Source organism: Crinia signifera, chromosome 1 (genome assembly GCF_055691185.1).
Source record: "Crinia signifera chromosome 1, ASM5569118v1, whole genome shotgun sequence".
Classification (NCBI taxonomy): domain Eukaryota; kingdom Metazoa; phylum Chordata; class Amphibia; order Anura; family Myobatrachidae; genus Crinia; species Crinia signifera.
The window spans coordinates 330,815,526-330,841,704 of NC_139217.1; the positions used below are offsets into that span (position 1 = coordinate 330,815,526).

At 42.9% G+C, this 26,179-nt stretch overlaps 1 protein-coding gene across 6 annotated transcripts in view; it reads left to right on the forward strand.

Moving 5' to 3' along the window:
* Positions 1-25,773, forward strand: part of ADCY4 (adenylate cyclase 4) — a 91,101-nt gene extending 65,328 nt beyond the window's left edge. For all 6 annotated transcript variants that reach the window (XM_083145118.1, XM_083145117.1, XM_083145110.1 and 3 more), the window contains 10 exons: positions 1,000-1,137; positions 2,711-2,791; positions 3,806-3,990; positions 4,183-4,267; positions 19,410-19,568; positions 19,728-19,874; positions 21,974-22,081; positions 22,585-22,699; positions 22,798-22,922; positions 24,574-25,773. In XM_083145118.1, coding sequence (XP_083001244.1) covers positions 1,000-1,137; positions 2,711-2,791; positions 3,806-3,990; positions 4,183-4,267; positions 19,410-19,568; positions 19,728-19,874; positions 21,974-22,081; positions 22,585-22,699; positions 22,798-22,922; positions 24,574-24,726 — 1,296 coding nt within the window. In that variant the 3' untranslated portion in view covers positions 24,727-25,773. The remainder of the gene's footprint in view (positions 1-999; positions 1,138-2,710; positions 2,792-3,805; positions 3,991-4,182; positions 4,268-19,409; positions 19,569-19,727; positions 19,875-21,973; positions 22,082-22,584; positions 22,700-22,797; positions 22,923-24,573) is intronic.
* The last annotated feature ends 406 nt before the right edge of the window (positions 25,774-26,179 follow it).

Sequence of the window (26,179 nt, forward strand, 5' to 3'; positions counted from 1 at the left end):
CACTAGGTTTCTCCGTCAATTAAAATAAAAAATATGGAAAACCTATTTAAATTGACTTTCTATGAAACCGTAGCATGTAGGATTTTTTGTTTTACTGTGGTCCCTGAATTTTCAATTTTAGACTTGATATGTGCAAGACATTTAATAGGACAGACCCATTTTTCCCACATTAAAATGCAGCTTTCTGTCACACTGAGTATGTGCACAATTCACATTCATCACAAGCACTGTAGTTATGTCTTTCAACCACTTTCAGCCACCTGTGCTTGGAGAGGAGAACCAGGGGTGTGTATGTGTAAGTTCAGTACAGCAGTGACCTGGAGATGCATGCAACACAATCGTGCTCTTAGGGATGTGTAGGATTTTGCCTTAAGCCGTGTACACATGGGGCGATTCATTTAAGCGATTTTGACGACATCGTGAAATCGCTAAGAATGTGTCCCTGAATCACCCTGTTTGTACACAGCAGGCAGTAGCGATGCATGGCTCCGCCACATCGCTATTGCCCAGCCAAATAGACACCGCAGGCAAGAATATTTTGTCTAGATCTGCAGTGTCTATTTGGCAGTACGCATGGGCTGCCGCTGGGGATGGCCACCGGCTTATCTGCGGCAGCGACTGTGCGATTTTTTGACTAAGCAAAATGGCTTAGTCAAAATCTTCAGCTGCAGCCCGTGTGTACACACCTTTACAAGCATCTTTAAGGAATGCCTTTTGGCTCTGTGTATCTTTTCGCATGTCATACTCCTGGTGTTTGTTTTCTTTTTAGTTGATTTTGACAGCCGCATATTTGTACTGAAATATGGACAGGATAGATTTAAAGTTGCACGCATCACATTTTAAAAATACATACAAATTAAAACTTCAGAAACACAAGTGTACAGACACTTATTTGGTTGTACTGAAAAGCCATATGGATAGGTCTGAGCATCATTGTGTTTGTATGCACAGTCCACCTTCTTTAACAAGATCTATATTGTATATTTGTTACTCCAACAGAAATGTATCCTGAAAGGACCTCAAGTCTTGCACTGGATACCCTCTCTCTCCACTGTCATCTCCAGCCGGCCCTGGTTTAGAGTGCCTTTTGCAATCTTGACAATTTTTATTGTGTTATTCATGGCCGTTTTCAATTTGGTAATTATTCATCTATGAGTGTTTGGGTGTTTTTTTTATTTTTATTTTGCTGTATTTTTTTATTCTTTATGGGGGTTCTCCATCTCTTCTGTGGAAGGCAATGGAATACATAATAGTCAACGAAGCTATAACACATCAGGTTAGGTAAATCTAGTTTTATTTTTAAATTCTATAAAAAAATGTAATAGAGGTACACAACGATTTGTAGTGATTTGTGAGAGGAACCAAACTATTGGACACCCATGTACTGTATGAGGAAAACAAGTTTATGTTGGAAACACTGCACTTTTTCACATTTTTAGGTTGAATTTACATTAAACCTAATCAACCAAAGTGCTGACTAGTCAAAAAATCCAGCACAATCAAAAAACTTGTGGATTGGCAAACAATCGTATTTTTGTCGAAATTGTGGCCATTTTTGTGTGGTGGTTTTTGTTTTTATTCATATCTATCCAATGCAGTGAAACTGCATCAGCGAAACCGGACTAAAAACCATCCGAAAACGGCCTCAATTCAATACTAAATTTTTTTTGGGGGGGGGGGGGTTTCCGGCTAGACAAAAACACTGACTCAATTGAATACCCCTGTTTATTTCAGCAGAAGATGACAAAAACTAGTGCTGTCCTCATACTATATGACAAATTATACAGCCAAATGGACAAAATATTGCCCCCACCATGCGAGAGTGAAAGCCCTCCTTACGAATTAATGTGATCGCTGTGCAAATATGTCCAAAACCCATCATAACAGGCTCAACATTGAATGATTTTTACACTGGGCACAAGTCATCGCAGGTGCCGCGTTGCCCAGGACTTACTCAACAGTGTGATGAATACAGGCATTTCTGGACTGCAGCTGAAGTCAGGGACTGTCCCCTACAGCGCTCAGGCACGCCTACTGTTTTCCCGGATACTCACAGTGTTTCCTTTGGTACACCTGTGTTTTTCTTAGAACTCCCACTAAACAGGCAGTTTCCACCCACAGAGGCCTACTTACTGTCAATCACCTTACAAACGGTGTACGTATAGAAATAGTTGCAGGATTTAATCTACTGTGAACCGTAATCATGCACAGTTTATCGATAATCGGCAGCCGTGTGAATTTGCAGCCATGCCATCGGGTCTGAATCAGGCCCAATATATGCATCCTTAGGTGTCCCCCCCCCCCCCCCCCCGCCCCTCCCCCTTCTCTTTCAAGCAAGCATGCAGCAGTGAGGGGAGGGTGGCCAGATAATAGATAATATACTCAGGCTTACTACCGATATCATTAATAACAGTGGTGAAGCCCATCGTCTACGTGGCAAACTTCCCTATAATGTACTTGTGTTTGGCCTAACAAAGTTGTCATGCCTATAAGTGATCAGTTAGAAATCTATTTGATAATTTTTCAGCATGCCAGAAAATTGAGATATCTGTTATTGGTCTGCTTGTGTATTATAGCTGATAAAGTCACCTCTTCCTTGTTCTCGTCACTCCATCTGCCACAGCAATCTTTGGATCAGCAGACCTTATGTCATTTTATTTGGATTATACGTATTCAGTGAAGCTTATCTGATTATAGCCTTTTCATTCAGTTTTTTTTATCAGATAACTTGTGTCCAGTGGTCTCATTGAATACATCTGTAACTCAAGCTCAAGCGCTATACAGCCTGCCGGTCAGTGGATCCTTTTTGCAGATTGTTTTGAGTAATGCTACGGGCATATGTCTCTTTTATGCTTTCTCACTTGTCTACATCCATCAGTCATTGTGCCATGTGCCATAAAACATTACATAACCCTGCTCTGTGATATCACATGCTGTCCTGTGATATTCTTTTCCTTATAACACCATCCATGATATCATGTTTACCTCTCTGTATTGCTGTATGGGCACTTTCTGAAGCCTTGTTTCACACTGCCAGTGTATTTTTAATGCTGCTATTAGAATTGAATCATTTTCTGATCTTTTCAGTGTTAATGTAAGGCTGGAGAAAATGAGCCAAGGTCGACATGACTTAAGGTCGACATGAGGAAGGTCGACTGGTCATAAGGTCGACGTGGGTTTTTCACTGTTTTTTGATCCGAATGTCGACAGTCAACATGGACACAGTTGGCAATGAGAATCGGACCCTCGCTTCGCTCGCGATGCATCAGGCACAGTGGCTCGCTTCGCTCGCCACAGCTTTAATAACCTCCTCCACGCCCTAGTGGATGGTAGGGCATGAAATACCGCCTGTCGGCACATGTCGGCTCAAAAAACAGAAAAAAAACCCACGTTGACCTTATGACCAGTCGACCTTCCTCATGTCGACATTTATGCAAATTCAACCTTAAGTCATGTCGACCTTGGCCCATGTCGACCTTAAGTCAGGTCGACCTTCCTGCCAGTCGACCTAGTGGGGTCGACCTAATGACTGTAGACCTAAGTTCATTCTAATAGATGACCGCTTCCCCTCTGAACATGTATGATGATCACATCATATATGATACCGGTTTAGCCTTTCCTCTATCTTTGCACTGATGTGTTCTTAGTGACTGCCTGCCTGGTATATATTGTTTATGTCCTGTTATGTTTGTACTGTACTTTCTATGCACTGTGGCACTGCTTACTCCTCATTGTGGCACCCTAGAAATAAATAAGGATAATCTAAAAAACATGATGTTGATCTTGCTCTCTCTTCTCTTTCTAGTATTACATGTATTGCTGTATTCTGGGGCTTTTGGCTTGCTCTACCTTCCTGCTCATGAACTTTGAAGTGAAGCTGATCCTTCTGAGCATTGCCCTGGTGATATATAATATCATCTTCTTGTACACTCACAGCTGGCTGTCTGACTGTTACATGGATTGGCTCTCTGTAAGCCAGAACATTTCCAGGTATGCGTGTCCTTGCGTTACACTAGGCTGCTGTACTCTGTAGGGCATTTTGGCTGCTGTTCTACAATCCAAGAGTAATCCTAGGATAATGTGGGGTATGCTAGGAGTTATTCTGCAGCAGCCAGAATGCACATGTTTGTTGTTTATTGTTCTTCACATATTTACATGATGCCTTTGGTTCTTCTACTGTAGTGCCGGAGTTCTGAAAGAGCCGAAAATTATGGGCAGCATTGCTCTGTTCATCTTCTTCTTCACTCTGCTGGCACTGGCCAGACAGGTAAGTGCTTTCCAGTGAACAGATGGAGGTAGCTTGTACACTTGACAATTAATATCGCCAGTTTATAGCCATGTGACTTGCAAACGATTGTTGTTAAATGGAGTGTGCACTTATGGGCAACTTCCTCTTAATATAAGAAGTACATACACACAGCCAAAGTAGGAATACAGCCTAAATATACTCTGCTAGATAGTATGAATGAACTAATGATGTGATGAGCACAGTCGTTTTATATAGGCAACATAGACTGATGCACTTCTTTGTTTCTAGCCTTTCTACTTGTGAGATTGAAATTGCAGCTGACATGCACCCATTCAGGTTTATAATACAGCAGTGAGAGCTCTCACATTCCCGTCCCTTCCCCAGTAACTACAAATCGCATTTGCCAGACAGCTGTTTGCTTCTCTCTGAAAGCAGTCCTGCAAAGAAGCTGATCATTTCTTTTTTTTTCTTCTTGTTTTAATTCTAAAGAAGCAAAACAAGCAGATTATCATATTGTCAATTGCATAATAAGATGTTGACAGCTCTTAAGCATTTTGAGAGCCTTCCTTACCAAGTGCTTATTTATAAGTGAATTCTGTTTTTATACAGAACATTCTATTATCTTTAATATTGCAATATGGAAGTACAGCTAAACCTACAGAGTAAAATGTCACGTCATGATAACCGGTTTGGTGCACTGCCTTTGTCACCTGTGGTAGACATGCTTGGCCAAGGCCTCTATCCCGGAATAGAAGAAATCAGTGTCAAGTGCCTGAAGCCAGGACATGACTGCTTGTTTAAACAGTGAGATGTTCAGCTTGTCAGCAATATAACTACCTCGAATGCATCTGTCCTCCTGAATCAGACCTTTAGTGCGGCACAAATTGTTATCTGTGGTGGATGTGCTTGGCCGGATCACTGCTCCGTTAGAATGTCTGTCCTAATGCAGTGCACTAAACCTGTTTACGTGACCGGACTTTATTACCTTAGACCTCGACAAGTTGACAATGTATTTCACACAGAAATTTGATCGTTACACACCTTAATGTTTTGCCCATGTTCCCAGCAGCCATGCTATCTTAACACTGATGTTGGGACAGTATGACTGATCCTAAAACAGGTCTAATGGCCTAAGGGGAAGTAATGGTCTACCTGCTCTTGCCTGGTGGGAAATTAGAATGAAGTAGAGAACATAACATATGTGAGAGGTCTTCTTACATTGCTTATTAAACCACCCTTGTGTGTGTATATATTTCTCCTTCCTCCACTAGGTGTCACTGGAGCGTAGACAGTGGGGATAGAAGGGCGACCTCAGGGAGCTAGGGCACTCTATTGTAAATTCAGTGTGGCCAACTCCTCCCCTTCTACTCCCCCCCCCCCCCAGTCATAGATCGTGCCCAAGGGAGCTGGGCATGTTTCCTGATGCTCCTGGGCAATGTTATTAGCTTAGCGTTTATTATTTTGTACAAGCAAGAGGACAGGCTGGCAGTATGCTGTCACTGCCAGCCTGCTACGTGGGCGCTGCCGGGGGGACCCGGCCGCCGCTACAAAGCACTGCGCTCGGGTCCCCGGCTGAAGAGACCACAGTCTCCGTGAAGACGCGCGCGCCCCATAAAGAAAATGGCGGCAGCGCGACGCTTCCACAGCCGCTCCGCCGACCGGCCAGCAGGACGGCTGTAAGTATTCTGACCTCTCTCCAGTTAGTGGAGGAGGTCAGCAAAGCAATAAGGCGGATTGCAGAGGGGTTTTTTCTATGTATAGAAGCCCTGGCACCGGAGCGCAGACGGGAGGCGGGGCTTAGCGCGGACCCCTCCTCAGTAAGGGGGGTAACAAGGCAAGGCTCATAACCTCAGTTCAGCCCCCTGCAGCGCTGCTGGCGGCCATTTTTAGACATTTGGCGCCTCAGGCAGAGCGTGCAGGAGAAGGCTGTGCAGTAATCCTGACTCCGATGACCGTCCTGCATATACTCTACCCAGTCTGTGAGGTACACAGCGGGGGCTAGAGTAGGGTGAGCCAGAATTGGGCTGTGCTAAAGTTGTTAGGCTACAGTGCCTTTGTTGTAAGGCAAGTTTGGCCTGGCCAGCTCTTAACCCTTTCTCTGCTGTCTCCCCTGTCAGTTTCACTTCTAACCTTATTCTTACTGTTGGAAGTGTGTGAGTGTCTGGTGTTATATCTCTGTTCATTATGGCAGGAGGGAACACCAAATGTAAGGGCTGTAAGGGGAAGTTTACTCCTTCTGCTGATGGAGTTATTTTCTGTGAGAAATGTGCTGTTAACCCCTCCTCATCCACAGCTCAGGAAGTACCGGTATGGGCTTCTCAGCTTACTGAGGTAATGACACGCTTGGCTTCTGAACTTTCTGCCTCACAGAAAGACAGAGAGCAGGCAAGAGACCAACAAATCTCTTTAGCCACAGCTGTACAGGGGTTAACTAAAGCCCTTGTCCCGGCCGCTTCTGCGGAGCAGGGTCAGGCATCTTTACTGCCCCCTCTTCTCTCACAAGGAAGGAGGCAGTTTACTCATGACTCTGGCACTGATTCAGACGAAATGCCTGAGTTAGACTCCAGCAAGGCCTTCTCTGTTTGGGAAGAGGCCCAAACAGTCGTCTAGCTTCCCTCAGTCTGAGGAATTAGATGATTTTGTTACACAGGCCTGGAATCATCCGGATAAAAAATTTCAGATTCCTAGGAAATTTTATGTTTCTTATCCACTCCCTGCAGATAGTAGGAGGAAAGTGGAAACGCCTCCGGTGGTGGACCCATCAGTGACTCGTCTATCTAAGAAGACGGTATTGCCGGTGCCTGGGGCCACGTCTCTGAAGGATGCTTCTGACCGTAAGTTAGAACTAACTTTAAAGTCTATTTTCTCTGCGGCAGGAGTTTTACAGAGACCAGCGCAGGTAGGATGCTGGGTAAACAAAGCAATGGGGGTCTGGGCCTCCAAGATTTCTGAAGGTTTAAAAGACAACCCAGATCCAGCCGAGCTTAATAGGTTAGCTGAACACATACGGGAGGCCTCTGACTACCTGATGGAGGCTTCGGCTGACATTTGTAAAATGTCCGCACGTATTTCAGCCTTATCCATTTCTGCGCGCAGGGCTTTATGGCTTAGGCAATGGCAGGCAGATGCGGAGTCCAAGCGGGCGGTTGAAGCATTGCCCTTCAAGGGAGAAGTCTTGTTTGGAGCAGAACTAGACAAATGGATCTCCCTGGCAACAGGGGGTAAGTCTTCTTTCCTCCCTTTAGCAGCTCCACCTGCTCCTCGTAAGGCCTTTCAGAGTCACACTTTTAGGTCCTTTCGTCCCCAAAACAGATTTCGCGGTAGATCGAGAGGAGCTTCCGTCGCCCAGAGGGGAACTCGGGGCAGAGGAAGAGGTATGGCCACAGTACAGCAGGAGGCAAAGTCCACCCCTAAGCAGGCATGACGGTCTCCCCTCCCTGAAGGAGACCCTCCAGGTGGGAGCGCGTTTGAGGCACTTCAAGCATGCGTGGCTTCAATCTTGTCAGGATGCTTGGGTACGGGATCTGGTGTCAGAAGGTTACCAGATAAAATTCATGTTCCTTCCTCCTCAGAGATTTTTCAAGACAGGTTGGCCAGCTTCTCCAGAAAAAGCACTCCTTTTGAGGGAAGCAATTGCCAAGCTTCAAAGGATGGAAGTGATTCTCCCAGTCCCGACGGAGGAAAGGAACCAGGGATTTTATTCTACCCTGTTTCTGGTGCCGAAACCGGACGGATCGGCTCGTCCCATCCTGAACCTGAAACAACTGAATCCGTACCTACAGCCTCTGAAATTCAAGATGGAATCCATTCAATCCGTAATAGCAGGTTGGAGTCATGGGGAGTTCCTGGTATCCCTGGATATCAGGGACGCCTACCTGCACATTCCAATTTGCCCATCCCACCAGGCTTTTCTGCGATTTGCAGTTCTGGAACACCATTGGCAATTTCAAGCCCTGCCCTTTGGCCTCTCCTCGGCACCTCGGGTGTTCACCAAGGTGATGGCCGTAATGATGGAAATTCTTCGCTCAAAAGGTGTAACGATAATACCATATCTGGACGACCTCCTTCTGAAGGGCTCTTCTCAGGAGGAACTTTTGACAAACATCAACCTGACCAAGAGGATACTGGTAGAACACGGCTGGATCCTAAACTACGAAAAGTCCCAGCTGCAGCCATCGCAGAGGATGCAGTTTTTGGGATTGATCCTGGACACGATACAACTGAGGGTTTTCTTACCGGAAGACAAGATCAGATCACTGCAGGAGTCGGTGCGTCTAGTACTGCAGCACAGGAAGGTCTCAGTACTCCTCTGCACGCGTCTGCTGGGGAAGATGACCGCTTCTTTCGAAGCAGTCCAGTATGCTCGCTTCAGGTCAAGACCATTTCAACTAAATCTTTTGAGACAATGGTCAGGATCACACCTACACCTACAACGTCTGGTGACCCTGTCCCCGAGAGCGAGGCTCTCCCTTTCATGGTGGCTTCACTCAGCCAATCTCAGGGAGGGGAAACGCTTCGCTCTTTGGAATTGGACGGTCATCACAACGGATGCAAGTCTCCGAGGATGGGGAGCACTGACAATGGACCATCAGTTCCAGGGCCGTTGGACTTGTCAGGAATCCCGCCTACACATCAATATCCTGGAACTCAGAGCAATATATTACGCTCTCATCCAAGCACAATCCCTGCTTCAGGGTCGACTAGTCCGGGTTCAGTCCGACAATGCCACCGCGGTCGCCTATATAAACAAACAGGGCGGCACAAGAAGTCGGACGGCCATGAAAGAAGTGACCCGAATCCTGGTGTGGGCTCAGGTTCATGCGATGGCCATCTCAGCGATCTTCATTCCAGGAGTGGAAAATTGGGAGGCCGACTACCTAAGTCGGCAGGATGTCCACCAGGGAGAGTGGTGCCTTCATCCTCAGGTTTTTCAGCGACTGGTTCGAAAATGGGGGTGTCCTCAGGTAGACCTGATGGCTTCACGTCTCAACCATCAACTTCCGTTGTATTTTGCACGAACTCGAGACCCAGCAGCGGCGGGAGTGGATGCCCTGACGGCTCCTTGGCCATTCAGCTTTGTATACCTGTTCCCTCCGTTTCCGCTGATACCCAAGATTCTACAGCGCATAAGGAGGGAGAGGGTCTTGGCCCTCCTAATTGCTCCGGACTGGCCTCGGCGAGCTTGGTACACCAGCCTCACAACCCTGCTGGTCGAAGAGCCGTGGCTTCTGCCGTTACAAGAAGATCTTCTCAGTCAAGGCCCTTTCGTCTTCCCAGACTTAAAGCGGCTACATTTGACGGCGTGGCTGCTGAAAGGTCCATCTTAAGACAAGCAGGGATTCCAAGAACAGTAATCCCGACCATGATGAGTGCAAGGAAAGAGGTAACCTCAAGACATTACCACCGTATTTGGAGGTCGTATGTGGCATGGTGCGAAGGCCGCGGGGTCTCCACAACGGCATTCAAAAAGGCTAGACTTCTTTTATTCCTTCAGGCTGGGCTGTCTGCAGGTTTGCGTCTGGCATCCCTGAAGGTTCAGGTGTCCGCCTTATCCGTTTTTTTTCAAAGACGGCTAGCACTGCTACCTGAGGTACAAACCTTCTTTCAGGGGGTTTTACGATTGCAGCCTCCGGTTCGCCCTCCTACGGCCCCATGGGACTTAGACTTGGTCCTTGATTATCTTTGCTCCTCGGTTTTTGAACCTTTGGAAGAGGTAGATCTCAAATACCTCACTTGGAAGACGGTTCTCTTACTAGCTTTGTTTACAAAAGAAAAAGATACCAGAAGGCGCCTCTTGCACACAAATATACAATTTATTTAATAAACATATCATACAAACATTATTTGCATTATTCAGATTAATAAACACAGGATATACACAAAAAAAAAAAAATTTTTGGTGTAATGAATAAATGAAAAGAAAAATAAATATAAAAATAAAATAAAAATAAAAATAAATGCAAATTGATAAATAAAAATGGAAAAGCAAGTACAAAGATATATATATATAAAAACGTTAATCTTAAAAAGCATGTGCAATATTAGCAGTTTAAGATGCAGTAAATAGTTACCAAGTCCTGGTTAGTTATTTTCCTTTCATATGCGCATATGAAGCCAGGTAGTTGTGTCCCAATTGGGGGGTAAGCTGCCAGCACTCCGTGAGGATAAAAGGAAGGCTGTAGAATAACCCAGCAGGGTATTTGTAATCCACAACGGTGATTTTCCAGAAAGCTTTAAATTGACAGCAGAATAGATGATATGGCACTGTGGTCGACACGTGTGTCGATGAAGGCGGCAGTCTCAGATCTTATATACCGGTGAGTGTTCTGCAGCAAATCTTAGTGAGGAAAATAGACCATGCCAGATGCCCTGCGTACTGTGCCAGATGTTGACAAAGCGGCTGTGCCGGCCAGACAGCCAAACACAAGCCGCTGGACACTGACGCGGGCAGAGGCTATCTGAAAGTAACGGTCTCCCGCGCTCCACTGTAGACACGGCAGCTGTGTGCTGCAGAGAATTCAAAGACTGTTGCCGTCTTCAGCCAAATGCCACTGCTGCGCCTAGGGTAGTTACCAGGGACCGAGGTGGAGTAGATGTAATAGAGCTCAGTAATTGAGGTTTACCTCCAGGTCCACTGGTTCAAATGGCGGCAGCAGGACTCCTTTCAAGACGCGTTTCGCCGCACTACGGCAGCTTTTTCAATTGAGGATGAGGAAGTACAGCTATGTGGGCTGGTTTTATACCTGAATGTTATGCACAGGTGTGTGTGGCCAGGTGTCCAAGGCTACACAATCAGCAGCTTCGTTTCAGTGTTTCACTTTGTAAGTCAGCTGCAGTAATCATTGCAGCTTTCCTATTTGGCTATTTTCTGCACAAATAGCGGTATATTATTTTGTCACATGCTTATATGTATAAAATCAAAGGTAGAATAAATATAAAAGTAAAATAAAGATATACTAAAAAATATATATATATAAATAAAATAAAATCAAAAATAAAACAAAAAAATTAAACAAAAAAATGAAACAAAAAAATGGAACAAAAAAAAATAAAAATAAAAATAAATGTAAATACGGATATATTTGGGGCAAAGTAACTTTTTCTGTATATAATATAGTAAACACAATTTGTTGATGTACATAAATCTACAATATATTTAAAGATTTCAAAAGTATGCTTTGCGTTTCCTATTGTGTTTTGATGTGTCCATAAGATGCGGACATTTATTCATATTCAAATTCAAGAGCAGCCACACTGACAGACTAAACAAGCCTGTATATGATCACTAATATAAGTAAAGAGTATCCTACACATATCGATACAGTCAGAGATGGAATAATAAAGACTTGCAGCAGGAGGTCAAACACCCCGCACAGATAGAACACAGATAATATATAATGACATATAAACGTAAACATCGGAGTTTTCCCTATTGAAGTCGCGATGTATCGCTAAAGCATGCGCGCAACTTACAGCAATATTTGAATCATAAATGTACAAAAAAGGGATATTAAATTAAATTATATGTAGACATTCAATGTGTCAAGATATATAGTGTATACATATACATCCATTTCGGTATAATGAAGTAGATACATATTTATAAATATAAATATAAATATTTGGGATACACTGTTTGGTGGTAATAGTGATACATTAAATAGATGTTAAAACATATGTATCCCATATATAGGACAGTTGCATTACCCAAGATGTTCAAATGCATCCGACATTCGAAACAGTGTGTGCCGATGGGGTAGATTTAGGAGCACACACAAGAGAGAGACAGTGGAGAGAGTCCGAAAATCATCCATTATTTCAATAGAGCATTTTTAGTTTTGTTCTCTTTGTATAATTATATACAAAAAGTAGCAAGATTGTTTCTTCTTTAATACAGAGGCCAATATGATAGTTTTATGTAGTTTTTGAACAATTTTTTGCATTTTTAGCATTGTTAACTGTTTTTTCACAATTTTTAATGGTTTTTAACGATTTTTAACAGTTTTTTGGCGATTTTTAGCAATTTATGAGGAAAGGAGTACAGAGTTTATTGGGGAGGGTTTTTTTATTTTATAATTATGTATTAGCTTCTCGAAATTTTATGATTATTTTTTATTTTTTTAAATATTTTTAATTTTTAATTTTTAATTATTATTTATTATTTTATGAAATTTTTTTATTTATAGTTTTTTGTATATAAATTTATCAGAGAGTTTATAATTGGATTGTTTAAATGAATTCCAGATCTATAGTCTCATTCATACCGTGGGGTTTAAGAGTCTGTAACTTCAGGATCCATGCCGCCTCCTGTCGACATAGAGTCCTGAAGCGATCTCCTCCACGGCTAGTATGAGCTATATGTTCCAAACCTATCACTTTAAGACCCACAGGGTCCCCACCATGATGTTCTGCAAAGTGGCGGGGTACACTGTGGTTCATAAGTTTTTTCACTATATTCCTCCTATGTTCCAAGACTCTAGTCTTGAGTGGACGAATAGTGCGTCCTACATAGTAGGTATTGCATGGACATATTAATAAATAAATTACGTAGTTAGTTGTACAGTTAATAAACGTCTCTATGTTATAAATCTTTTCATGATTTGATGCTGTAATTTTATGAGTTTTGTTCATTACGTGCTTACAAGTCATACACTGGGCATGATTACACCTAACAAAACCTGTTATTTTTGGTCCTGCTATAGTGCTTTGTATGGTCCCTGTTTTCTTCTCTATAGAGCCTTTAAAGAAACTTGGTGCTAAGATGTTTTTTAAATTGCGAGCACGTTTAAATATGACAGTTGGTTCTTTTTCTAAAGTGACGCTCAAAATCGGGTCAGTACTGAGTAATTTATAATTTTTCTTTATTATGTTAGAGATTTTGTTGGCAGCTACATTGTACTTTGAAATAAAACATAATCTGTTTCTCCTTCCATCTTTAAATTCGTCCACCTTTTTGGCTCTACTATTGGGGCCTTGTTTGTTGCTATTAGCAATGATCTCTTTACGGTTTAGAGTGCCAGCGTACTCCAGAGCCTCAGTAAGAACAGGTTGGGGATATTCACGTTTTTTGAATTCCTCCAAAAGACTGCTCATTTGTTCCGCAAATTTAGTGTCCGAGGTGCAATTACGCCTTATCCTGTGTATTTGGCTTTTTGGGACGTTGTTGAGCCAGCTTTTTTTGTGATTGCTGGTGTAGGGGATAAAGTTACAAACGTCAACCGGCTTTTTATAGCCCGTGACTGCTAAAACTCCCTCTACCACCTCCACCGTGACATCAAGAAAACTCATATGTGTAGGGTGATGTGAATGGGTGAAGGATAAACCATAAGTGTTGTTGTTAAGGTGCATAACGAAATTATTATCTGATTCAGTGCTACCGTGCCAAATAAAGAACAGGTCGTCGATATAGCGACCATAGAGGACCAGGTTCGCATCCCAGCCCCCCCTCCAAATATATTGATCTTCAAATTGCCCCATGTAGATGTTTGCAAAGCTGGGAGCGAACCTGGTCCCCATCGCTGTACCGAGGACCTGTTGGTAGTGACAGTGATCAAATAAGAAGTGATTATGTGACAAAATAAATCTGATACCTGCCAAAATAAATTCCCTACTCCCCTCTGAGATACCCATATCTTTCTTTAGAGTTTCCTCTACTGCTGTAACCCCGTTCTGATGGTGGATATTAGTATAAAGGGCTTGGGCATCACATGTCACCAATTGGTACCCTGTGTCCCATTTAATGCCTTCCACCATTTTGATGAAATGGGTGGTGTCTTTGATATGGGATCTCAGAGAGGAGGCATGTGGTTGTAAATAACTATCAATAAATTGTGACAAATTAGATGTGAGACCCCCAATCCCTGAAATAATAGGACGCCCGGGTGGATTGTGAAGTGTCTTGTGTATTTTAGGGAGGTGATAAAAAATAGGGGTGACAGGGTGGAGGGGGTAGAGGAAGCCGAACTCGTCTTTTGTGATAACACACTCATCTACCGCTGTTTCAAGTAGTATTTTTAATTCCAGCTGGTAGTCGGTCATTGGGTTATTTTTTAGAGTTCTATAGAATTTGGTATCTGCCAATTGGCGTTTGGCCTCCCCTACATAGTCATCAACGTCCTGGATTACCACACCCCCTCCCTTGTCAGCAGATTTGATGACAAGGGAGGGGTCCTCGGACAGGTTTTTCAGGACTTTTCTTTCTTCTTGTGATAGATTATACAGGCTCTGGTGTACTCTAGCATCACAGAGATTTTGAAATTCTTCCAAAGTACATTTGTAAAAAGTGTCAATAGCACTAGATTTGTGCTGTAATGGAAAAAATTGTGATTGTTTTTTAAATATTTTACGATTAACGTTATAAATATGTGTTTCCTCCCTCTCTGTGTCATCATCTATACTCTCCAAAAGCAGTTCGCTCAACATCTCCACTCCTTTATCATCAGTGTGATCTAAACAGATGGTTTTGTTTGTGTCATCTTTAGTGGTAGATGTAATAGCAAAGAATCTTTGCCTACACAAGGCTCTAATGAACCTATTGAGCTCTATAAACAATTCAAAGAAGTTTGGTGTGGAGGTAGGAGCGAATTTCATGCCTCTGGAGAGTATATTTTCTTCCACAGTAGTTAGAGTTCTCGAGGACAAATTAAAAATACCGGATGGGACTACTTGTATCTTTGATTTTTGTTTCCTCTTTCCTCCTCGTTTGCCTCTTGATCTAAAACCCTTGCTCTTTTTGGGGTTCTGGTGAGTGGCTGATAACGGTTGTAATGATGGTAATGGTTCTCTGGTGTTTCTGGGGTAAGGGGTTCCCCCCTTCCTCTCCCTAAAAAAGGCCTCTGTTGGTGTTGTTCCTCTCTATTATTGTGATGGTAATTGTTCCTATTTTTTCTATAGGGAACTTGTCTCCACCTTGGGGATGACGTATTGGTCTGTTCATGGTAACTACCTTGATTGTTCCCTAGTGGTTCTAAATTGGATTGTGATATTTCCTTGGGTGCCTGTCTGTGATGTGACTTAGTGCGGGACTGGTCCCGCGATCTATATGGTCTTGTATGGCCCTGTTGCCGATTACGTGGGCCTTCTCTTAAATTCATTTTATTATAGTTTCTAACTTGGTTTGAACTATAATCATATAGGTCTCTCTTGAATTTCTTTTCTTTTCTCTCCACTATCTCTCTCTCATATGCCTCCAATCTCCCATTTACATTGAGCTCCTTTTCTTTATAGTAAGGTTCATCTTTAAATTTGGCTAATTTATCTTGAGTATCCCTAATCTCTTTCTCAATCCCTTTCAATTTGTTCTCTCTGTAATCCACTAATAACTGCATCAGTGCAAAGGAGCATTTATCCAAAATATTCTCCCATTTGTTTAATAAATCAGGATCATCCTGAAAGGACAGGGTCTTTGAGATTCTCAGGCCACGGGGGATTTTGTTGTTCTCAATATATTTGGTCAGGGTGGTTTTGTCCCACCAATGTCTGCATTCTGCCTTTAATAATTCCTCCAAGTGGCCTGAGTCTTCCAAAAACTCCTCCTGAGGTGATTCTATAGGATGGTCCTTTCTGCTTTCATAGCTTTGCAGTAGGTCCAACCTCTTTTGTAGTCTGTCAGTGTAGCTGGTCGAATTCATAATGGCACAGACACACTATCCCAGCAGCTCAGAGACAGGCAGAAAAATGGACAAAACAGCAAAAGATTCTGAGCGCTATGGGTTAGTGTGAGTGTGCTGTGTGCAAATGGCTGCCCTCTTTAGCGATACATCGCGACTTCAATAGGGAAAACTCCGATGTTTACGTTTATATGTCATTATATATTATCTGTGTTCTATCTGTGCGGGGTGTTTGACCTCCTGCTGCAAGTCTTTATTATTCCATCTCTGACTGTATCGATATGTGTAGGATACTCTTTACTTATATTAGTGATCATATACAGGCTTGTTTAGTCTGTCAGTGTGGCTGCTCTTGAATTTGAATATGAATAAATGTCCGTATCTTATGGACACATCAAAACACAATAGGAAACGCAAAGCATACTTTTGAAATCTTTAAATATATTGTAGATTTATGTACATCAACAAATTGTGTTTACTATATTATATACAGAAAAAGTTACTTTGCCCCAAATATATCCGTATTTACATTTATTTTTATTTTTATTTTTTTTTGTTCCATTTTTTTGTTTCATTTTTTTGTTTAATTTTTTTGTTTTATTTTTGATTTTATTTTATTTATATATATATATTTTTTAGTATATCTTTATTTTACTTTTATATTTATTCTACCTTTGATTTTATACATATAAGCATGTGACAAAATAATATACCGCTATTTGTGCAGAAAATAGCCAAATAGGAAAGCTGCAATGATTACTGCAGCTGACTTACAAAGTGAAACACTGAAACGAAGCTGCTGATTGTGTAGCCTTGGACACCTGGCCACACACACCTGTGCATAACATTCAGGTATAAAACCAGCCCACATAGCTGTACTTCCTCATCCTCAATTGAAAAAGCTGCCGTAGTGCGGCGAAACGCGTCTTGAAAGGAGTCCTGCTGCCGCCATTTGAACCAGTGGACCTGGAGGTAAACCTCAATTACTGAGCTCTATTACATCTACTCCACCTCGGTCCCTGGTAACTACCCTAGGCGCAGCAGTGGCATTTGGCTGAAGACGGCAACAGTCTTTGAATTCTCTGCAGCACACAGCTGCCGTGTCTACAGTGGAGCGCGGGAGACCGTTACTTTCAGATAGCCTCTGCCCGCGTCAGTGTCCAGCGGCTTGTGTTTGGCTGTCTGGCCGGCACAGCCGCTTTGTCAACATCTGGCACAGTACGCAGGGCATCTGGCATGGTCTATTTTCCTCACTAAGATTTGCTGCAGAACACTCACCGGTATATAAGATCTGAGACTGCCGCCTTCATCGACACACGTGTCGACCACAGTGCCATATCATCTATTCTGCTGTCAATTTAAAGCTTTCTGGAAAATCACCGTTGTGGATTACAAATACCCTGCTGGGTTATTCTACAGCCTTCCTTTTATCCTCACGGAGTGCTGGCAGCTTACCCCCCAATTGGGACACAACTACCTGGCTTCATATGCGCATATGAAAGGAAAATAACTAACCAGGACTTGGTAACTATTTACTGCATCTTAAACTGCTAATATTGCACATGCTTTTTAAGATTAACGTTTTTATATATATATATCTTTGTACTTGCTTTTCCATTTTTATTTATCAATTTGCATTTATTTTTATTTTTATTTTATTTTTATATTTATTTTTCTTTTCATTTATTCATTACACCAAATTTTTTTTTTTTTTTGTGTATATCCTGTGTTTATTAATCTGAATAATGCAAATAATGTTTGTATGATATGTTTATTAAATAAATTGTATATTTGTGTGCAAGAGGCGCCTTCTGGTATCTTTTTCTTTTGTAAACTCTTGCTTTTTGGGGGCGGCAACCCCCTCCTAGAGGGCAGCCATTTGCACACAGCACACTCACACTAACCCATAGCGCTCAGAATCTTTTGCTGTCTTACTAGCTTTGGCCTCAGCCAGAAGGGTTTCAGAGCTGGGAGCCCTTTCATGTCGCTCGCCCTTTTTGGTATTTCACTCAGATAGAGCCGAGCTTCGTACATCCTTATCCTTCCTTCCAAAGGTGGTTTCCTCCTTCCACCTTAACCAGCCGATCGTAGTTCCTGCATTTACCGAAGATCCTCAAGCAGAATCTTTGGACGTGGTGAGGGCCTTAAAAGTTTACGTGGCCAGAACAGCCTCAGTTAGAAGATCGGACTGTCTCTTTGTCACCTATGATCCAATCCGTCGGGGATCTAAACAGACTTTGGCCAGATGGATACGGCTGACGATAAGACAAGCATACGTGAAAGCGGCTCAGACTCCTCCGGCTTCCATTTCGGCGCATTCTACGCGTTCAGTAGGACCCTCTTGGGCGGCTGCTCGAGGGGTTTCCATTACTCAGCTTTGCCGAGCTGCTACGTGGTCGGGCAGGCGAACCTTTGTTAGGTTCTATAGATTCGACACATTTGCTTCATCGGCCTCTCAGTTTGGCCGAGCAGTTCTTGGGGGTTCTCAGCGCCTTCCCACCCGTGTTGGGAGCTCTGGGACGTCCCCACTGTCTACGCTCCAGTGACACCTAGTGGAGGAAGGAGAAAATAGGATTTCTGTACTTACCGTAAATCCCTTTCTCCGAGTCCACAGGTGTCACTGGACGCCCTCCTCGGCGCTGTTGCCGACTTACCTAGGAAGGACCTTCTAGTCCTGGTTTGGGGTTTCTTCCTGCTAACTAGTTTTTGTGTGGTTAACTATGTTCAGTGTTTGTGTTATTTCATCACTGCTTGACTCAGTTTCCATGTCTGCATGAATGTTGGTTAAAAGTTTACCTCCTCTTCGGAAGTGTGTTTCTATCTTCCAGCTCCCTCTGGGCACGATCCTTGAGACTGCCGGGGGGGGGAGTAGAAGGGGAGGAGTTGGCCACACTGAATTTACAATAGAGTGCCCTAGCTCCCTGAGGTCGCCCTTCTATCCCCACTGTCTACGCTCCAGTGACACCTGTGGACTCGGAGAAAGGGATTTACGGTAAGTACAGAAATCCTATTATTTGATTGAGGGAGGGATGCACTAATGGGAAATTGTGGTAGAAAACCTGTTTCCTGGGTTTTACTGCACCTCTCGTATGTATTAAGACCCGCCCATTTTCCAATGTGAGGAGTCATTTCAGCTGACGTTGCCATATGGAACCCTATGAGCTTCTTTCTGCATCGGTGCTGTAGAGTGATCCTATTGGATCCATCCCAGTATCACCCACAGCCACCATATTACTCTGCACATGTGTTGGGGGACTTCCAGGCTGGAACCTGGAAGTCCAGGGACTGGAGGTTATCGCAAAGGGCAGCATTTATCGGGAGAGCTTCCCTTTGCGATACTAATTGTATATGTTAGTACAAAAGCGACTAGTCTTGGCATGGTAAGTGGCGGGATGTACCGCGCAAGGTTAATCCATCCTGCTCTGAGGGAGGATGGATATAGTTTCACAAAAAAATGTTTTACTTAAGCAATGCACAATAATGTAATTAAAATTTTCAGTGTGTTTACATTTCATTTAATCTTTGTCAGTAAGTGTTCTGATTGTCCACAGAATGAATTTTACTGTCGCCTTGACTTCCTGTGGAAAAGGAAGTTTAAGATGGAGCGTGAGCGTATTGAAACCATGGAGAATCTGAATCGAGTTCTGCTAGAAAACGTCCTTCCAGCTGATGTAGCGCAGCAGTTCATCGGACAGAACCTTAGGAATGAGGTAACCAGGCAACAAGATTCATGTTCTACCTTCTGAATTCCTGTAACAACTCAAATTTCCTGTTCCTTATGTTCTCCAAATATGTAACTACAATTTTATTCATGAGTTTCCATCATTCCTCCTTAGTGCATCTAAACAGTAAGCTTTTTTCCCTTGCAGGACCTGTATTACCAGTCATATGACTGTGTCTGTGTCATGTTTGCATCAATACCTGACTTTAAGGAATTTTACACAGAATGTGATGAAAACCATGAGGGCCTGGAGTGTCTTCGTCTACTTAATGAGATCATAGCAGACTTTGATGAGGTGAGGAATCTTAGGCGTACAGTAGTTTGCTTGTTGATGGAATAGTGTTATGAAGGCACCTGAAAAGGATATAAGAATATTTCACATTTATCCTAAAGCTGTTATGGGCTGCACAATTATTGACATGTGGGGCCCCCGAGCAACTTAAAGTTAGCAATTACATTGATGAATACAATTGTAGCTACATACAAATGTCAATTCCAATTATTTCCAAGTTTTAAGGATATCCTTGTACGGATAACTTAATTAGTATCTCGGTCAATATGCACAATGGGCATATCCCTAAAGCACGGAGTGTTGAGGTTCCTTGAGTACCACAATTTGGAACCAGTGCTCTATGCTGTATATAGAAAGTTTTATATTGAATTTGTTTTATAATTCAACTGAATTCTAGCTGAATACTTTAATAGGCTCCTATACCTGTAATAGCACTTCTGCCATTATCTGCATAAACATTACAAAGCATATACCAGATCTCGGTCTTGGCAGCAAATATTTGATATTTACGTATACCGAAAACATTAGTATTGGCAGGTTAGTATATTAATAGACTGTTTTATAAAAAAAAAAAAAACTTTTTGCGTAACTCCATGAAGCAGAATAGATTTGAGGTACTTGTTTCCTAGCAGGGCGCCCAGTAAGCTATTTGCTTAGTGGGCTATTCTGCGTAGTGAAATCGCATCACATCGCATGGCTTTTTGTGCCTTGCGATGTGTGCGATGCGATCTCAGTAGTTAATTTAGTTAATTTATTCACTGCACCCTGAGTGAAATCGCATCACACATCGTTTGAGATGAGCTGTGAGATGAGATGTGAGATGTGATCTCAGTAGTTCATATGGTAAAACACCTAAAACAAAACCACTCTCCACGTCACCCTGAAGCGTGGCGAGCGCAGCGGAACGTGTCCTCCGACCTTTTCATACCCCCACTATCCACGTCGGTGTGGAGTTGACTTTATATAGTGCGGCAAGCCACTGAGCCCAAAGCGTGGCGAGCGTACGCGGATTACTTTACATGTATTCCGCGTGCGCTTGGCATGCTCTGGGCTCGGTGGCTTGCTGCGCTCGCCACACTATATAAAATCAACTCCACACCGGCGTGGGTAGTGGAAGTACGAAAAGGTCGGAGGACGCGTTCCACTGCACTCGCCACGCTTCGGGTGACGTGGAGAGTGGTGGTGTTTTAGGTGTTTTACCATATGAACTACTGAGATCGCATATCTCATCTCACATCTCACGCCACAAAAAAAGGGCCATGCGATGCGATTTCACTCAGTGTGCAGTGAATAAAATAAATAAATTAACTACTGAGCGTACGTAGGAAATCTGGGCGCCCTGCTAGGAAACAAGTACCTTATTTGATTATTGTCACTCTGTTCAGTTCCTGATGTAGAGGTCCATGTGTGTAATTAAAGCATTGCACGGTGCATGTCAGCTGTATAAGAGAAGGTGCAGTATTTATTATTAGACATCTCCGTCATTCAGCTGATACATGAGGAAGCTCAGCTTTCTGTCACTGCAGTCATCTAAGCACAGTGCTGCTCTCCCATCGCTGCTTCCCCTCTCTACTGCTTATTTTTCATGTTTTATTTACTTTCTTTTTTGGAGAGGTGAAAATTGGCCTTACCTTTTTTCCAGAGGGAAGCCATCCCATCAATATAACAGTTTCCAGAACTTCCCTTTTAAAAGTTTTCTTTTTTAGCATTTCTTACAATGTCAGCATAGCTACGGGAAGCACAATGTGTTTGCTCCTGCCTTCAGCATGGCCGCTCCCTGCTGCTCTATGTTCTTCTTGTGCTGTCACCTTCCTGTCATGCTCTGCTTTGCCCTCCACTTTCCCTCTATTCTCTCCCTCTTGCTTCAGCTGTCGCTTTACAGCAATTTTTTAACATTTGTCATTTCGGAGGCTTTGCCGTTAAGAGGGTAGTGCAGGGGTTGGGTCAGAATTGGGTCTGGAAATTTCCCTGATGGCTCCTTATTGTGAAGGTAGGAAGTGATATTTTTAAGGGTCTCTTGCTGTCTGTGACTGCTGCATCTGAGCTTATAGGACGCAATGATGTGCATATATGGTGTCTAAGGTTTTTTTTGTGTTTTACAGCTACTTTCAAAACCAAAGTTCAGCAGTGTAGAGAAAATTAAGACCATTGGCAGTGCATATATGGCAGCAACAGGGCTAAATCCCACATCAGGCCAAGAAAACCTACAGGTATCCTTTATGATGTAGCTCAGCTCTATGTATCTGCAGTGGGAGGGATTGGTGGGCTGGTCTACAGCTATTCAAAGAAGACCGTTCTGTATCTACTTTTTATTTTTTTGTAAATGTCACAGACCCAATTTCACAAGTAAAGAATACAGTTGGTCTATTTCATTGCGATTACTTATAAATCCAATATGCCTACATCTATCCCTGCTTGCAGGCACTTTGATGTGATGCCCCAATGACATCACAGGCAGTCCCTGTAAAGCAGATGTGACATGGACTAGAAATTTACATTGTTTCAAACTCCGTGGCACAATCATGTGGCAAGGAGCGTAATACAACTGCTTTTCCCCTACCGTACACCAACTGCTACGTTTATGGTGTACAGATATCTTTTATATGGGAAATCCAAAACAATCCATCTGTTAGGAAAGATCTCATTTCTAATATGTAAGTCTACATGTCCAACATGCTACATGCTATATATGTGTTCTCACTCTTTCTGCCAGGATGGAGACAGGAATTATAATCACATTGGCATCATGGTGGAATTTGCATCAGCACTGATAGGAAAGTTGGACTTAATCAATAAGCATTCCTTTAACAACTTCAAACTTCGTGTGGGTGAGTTAAACTCTGCCCATCAGTTACTCCTCATGTCATATCTGCGGCTTGTGTTTAGTTGGCTTTCACTGCATCATTTATTGTTCACCTGCTTCTAGGTATCAATCATGGTCCTGTGGTTGCCGGGGTGATAGGAGCACAAAAGCCCCAATATGACATCTGGGGTAACACGGTAAATGTGGCAAGTCGCATGGACAGCACTGGCATACTGGGGAAAATTCAGGTAACCATATGTCATGTAAAGGAATATGTTAGCATAAACTGACATTATCCCAGGTTGTATTTGCTTATCTTGACCTTAGGTTAAAACTAGTCGTCGTATGTCACAGATATAAAATGCAATGTTCTGTCTGATAGTGAGCATATGTGTCTGTGTATATACAGTTTTGTATAAGGTAACATTTGCATTATACCACCGACACCAGTGGGACACACGTTTTCACTGTCTACCATGCAGCGGACAGAGAAACTGCTGATAGCAATCCAAATTTGTACACCTAGTGTGTCTGTATGTATTGTATCAAAGTCACATCAAAACATGCTGCATTATTAAACAGTGCTTCATTTCTATGACTCTGCCCGTGTGTTGGGCCAAATTCAGACCTGATGGTACGGCTGCTAATTTTTGGAGCCCAGCGATCAGGTATATGCCACCCGCCAGAGTGAAATCCCGCTCAAGCCTGCAAAATGCTTAACATGGATTGCGAAAATTAGCCGGATCGGCGATTAGCTGTAAATCGATTGAATGATTTTTCCAGTGTGTGTGTAACCCAGGACTTGGTGGCTGCAAGAGAAACAGGTTGTTCGAGGCTAGCGCTGACATCACACATCTTCACTTTAAATGCCTGACACGCCTGCGTTTTCCCTGACACTCCCAGCAAATGGCTGGTTACCACCCACAAACGCCGGATTTCTGTCAATCACCTTGCATACGGCCAGCAATTTAAAAAGTATCAGGATTTTATAGCAGGATGGCTTCACGCATGCGTACGATAAGCTGTACGCATGTGCAGTCTATTGACAATCGTCCCGGCCTGTGAATCCGATCAGGTCTGAATTAGGTCCATTGTTTTCAAACCTCTCCTTATTATAGGATGCACTTCATCAGCAAACTGTGGGGACGACTGTGCTCACTGTTTGATATTTTGCAAAACCATTACGTAAGTGTATGGTATAAGTGATGTATAAAGTTGTCCCTTGTGGCTACTGCAAGCAATGCTGTGGTCTCTCTGTTCCATGTAGGTTCCAGTGTATTTATCTGAGCCTTGTTCAGTAAATTTATAGCTATGATAAAAATTGGTGCAGGGGGCAGCGTTTGGAGATTATATAATATCCGAGCTCCGGGATAGCCAAACGAAACGCCGGACCGCTGATTGCAATGCTCAGTACAGCAGACAGCAGCGGAGGCTCTGTGTGCCCCCCGCCCAACCTCCATATTGACCGCAGGACGCTGCGTTCCGGAGGATGGGCTCCCCATTGGTGTAAACAGGACGACCTGGCATGCCCTTTTACACTGCCCGACCACCCGGGTCCTCCCCGGGTTCCACCCTGGTCAGGACCTGGGTAGGATTCCCAGAAAAAGGACTTGGGTTTTTTTTTTTAACCTACCCCATCTACACCACCGCTGACCCAGGTCAAAGAGGCAAAAACCTGGGATTTTGCAGTGGTGTAAAAGGGGTATTACTTATACACAGAATTTCACATGGAGGTAACCACTTAATTACATTTTACAGAGAATTATTGAGCCCATTAAAATGTGACATCTGCCTCAGTTTCCCTCCTTATAAGACATACTGTACCCTTGGTTATGCTATGTGTTTTGCTGGTATTAATAGGACTTATTTCCTTTACGTTTCTAAATCTTTTTCTCTTAGGTCACTGAAGAAACCAGCAAAGTACTGCAGAAGTTGGGATATACCTGTGAACGGCGAGGAGTCATTAAGGTCAAGGGCAAAGGTCAACTCTGCACCTACTTCGTTTCAACCGATATGGCACGTTCAAGTTCCCAGGGAAATGTTCTGAATTAGGGTCTGGAAAAGCATCTGTACTGTACACAAGCAATTTCCTAGGGCAAGAACACTTAACAGAATGTCAAAAAGATTATTTCTCAGTCTCAACTAACCAAGGACAAAGCACTAGCTGAACTGAACATACTCTAGATAATTTTATCGGAAAGTACAAGACAATGCTATTGGGAAATATGGGCAGGCATTGACAAGTGGTGCCCGCTACAGACCAGGATGGACAAATAAGACATTACTCTGAGGATGTGTGAAACAGAGCAGAAAGAATGCCACACAGCATGCAATGACAACCGCTAGACCTCCGGATGTATTACTGAAATTACAAAACCAACTCTGTTGCATAGTGTCATATATACTGTCATACAGTAATGCAATTCAATTAGCAGCCCGAGACCTGCCAAAGCACAGTGTCACGCCTCCCCCCAGTGGGGACTGCGTGTACTGTTACTTAAATAAATCTTATGTATTTGGGCTGTGATTTAATTCATGGATATGAAAATAACTGGAAACCTGATAGTGATAGTGAGCGAGCTGGGACTGGCCCACAGAGGAGGAGGAGGAGAGCGTTTTCTGTACTGGAGCACTGCTCAGTACAGCATTACACATACTGTAATGTAAATATAGATATATTTATACACGGCAGCATCAATTCCATTGTATTTATTCATCACAATAAACTATTGTTCATAAAAACTACTTCTGTATATTTGGAGACACAACAAAGAACAAACATACTCAAGAGATAAAAAACACATTGCTGCAACTGCAATTTGACACTCAATTGTTTTGACCAATGCAAATAACAGTATTAAGAGACCTTGTTCCCTTGTAAGCATATATAATTTAGCATTAATTTATTTTGTGTCCATAAATACTCCATATATACTGTAAGCCCTACCCACTGCCAGTACTCCTTTTCACTGGAAAATGCATCACAGTCAAAAGGGAATGCCAGATATATACTGAAGGATCTTTTCATTTGTTTACAGTGCATTGTTGGTATATAATACTATTTACAATAAAGACATTTATTTTACTGATGTCACATTACGTATCTGTACTTCTCCCGCTCTAAAGTAACTTGATAAAATCTATAGTACCGCAGGTTGTGCAAGGGAACGGTTTGGTCCATATGGGTTTCTCCTTGAGCAGTAGAGAGACGTTTAGCATGTTGAAATTTACTAAGATTCTAAAATACGACCGATGCCGGGTGGGAATTCATATGACTGGCATCGGTCGTATTTTCGGAAAAATACAATTTGTAAGGTACTTTAGTTTAGTTTCACGACGGCAGTGTCTCAGTCGCAGCAGCATCTGTGTCCCCTCACGGGCTGCGCTCGCCACCCTATCTAAAATCAACTCCATGCCAACGTGGATAGTGGGGGTATTAACTATTGACGTTGGCATGGACTTTATTTTGGAAAGTTTGCCAAGCGCCGAACCTGGAAGTAGCGGC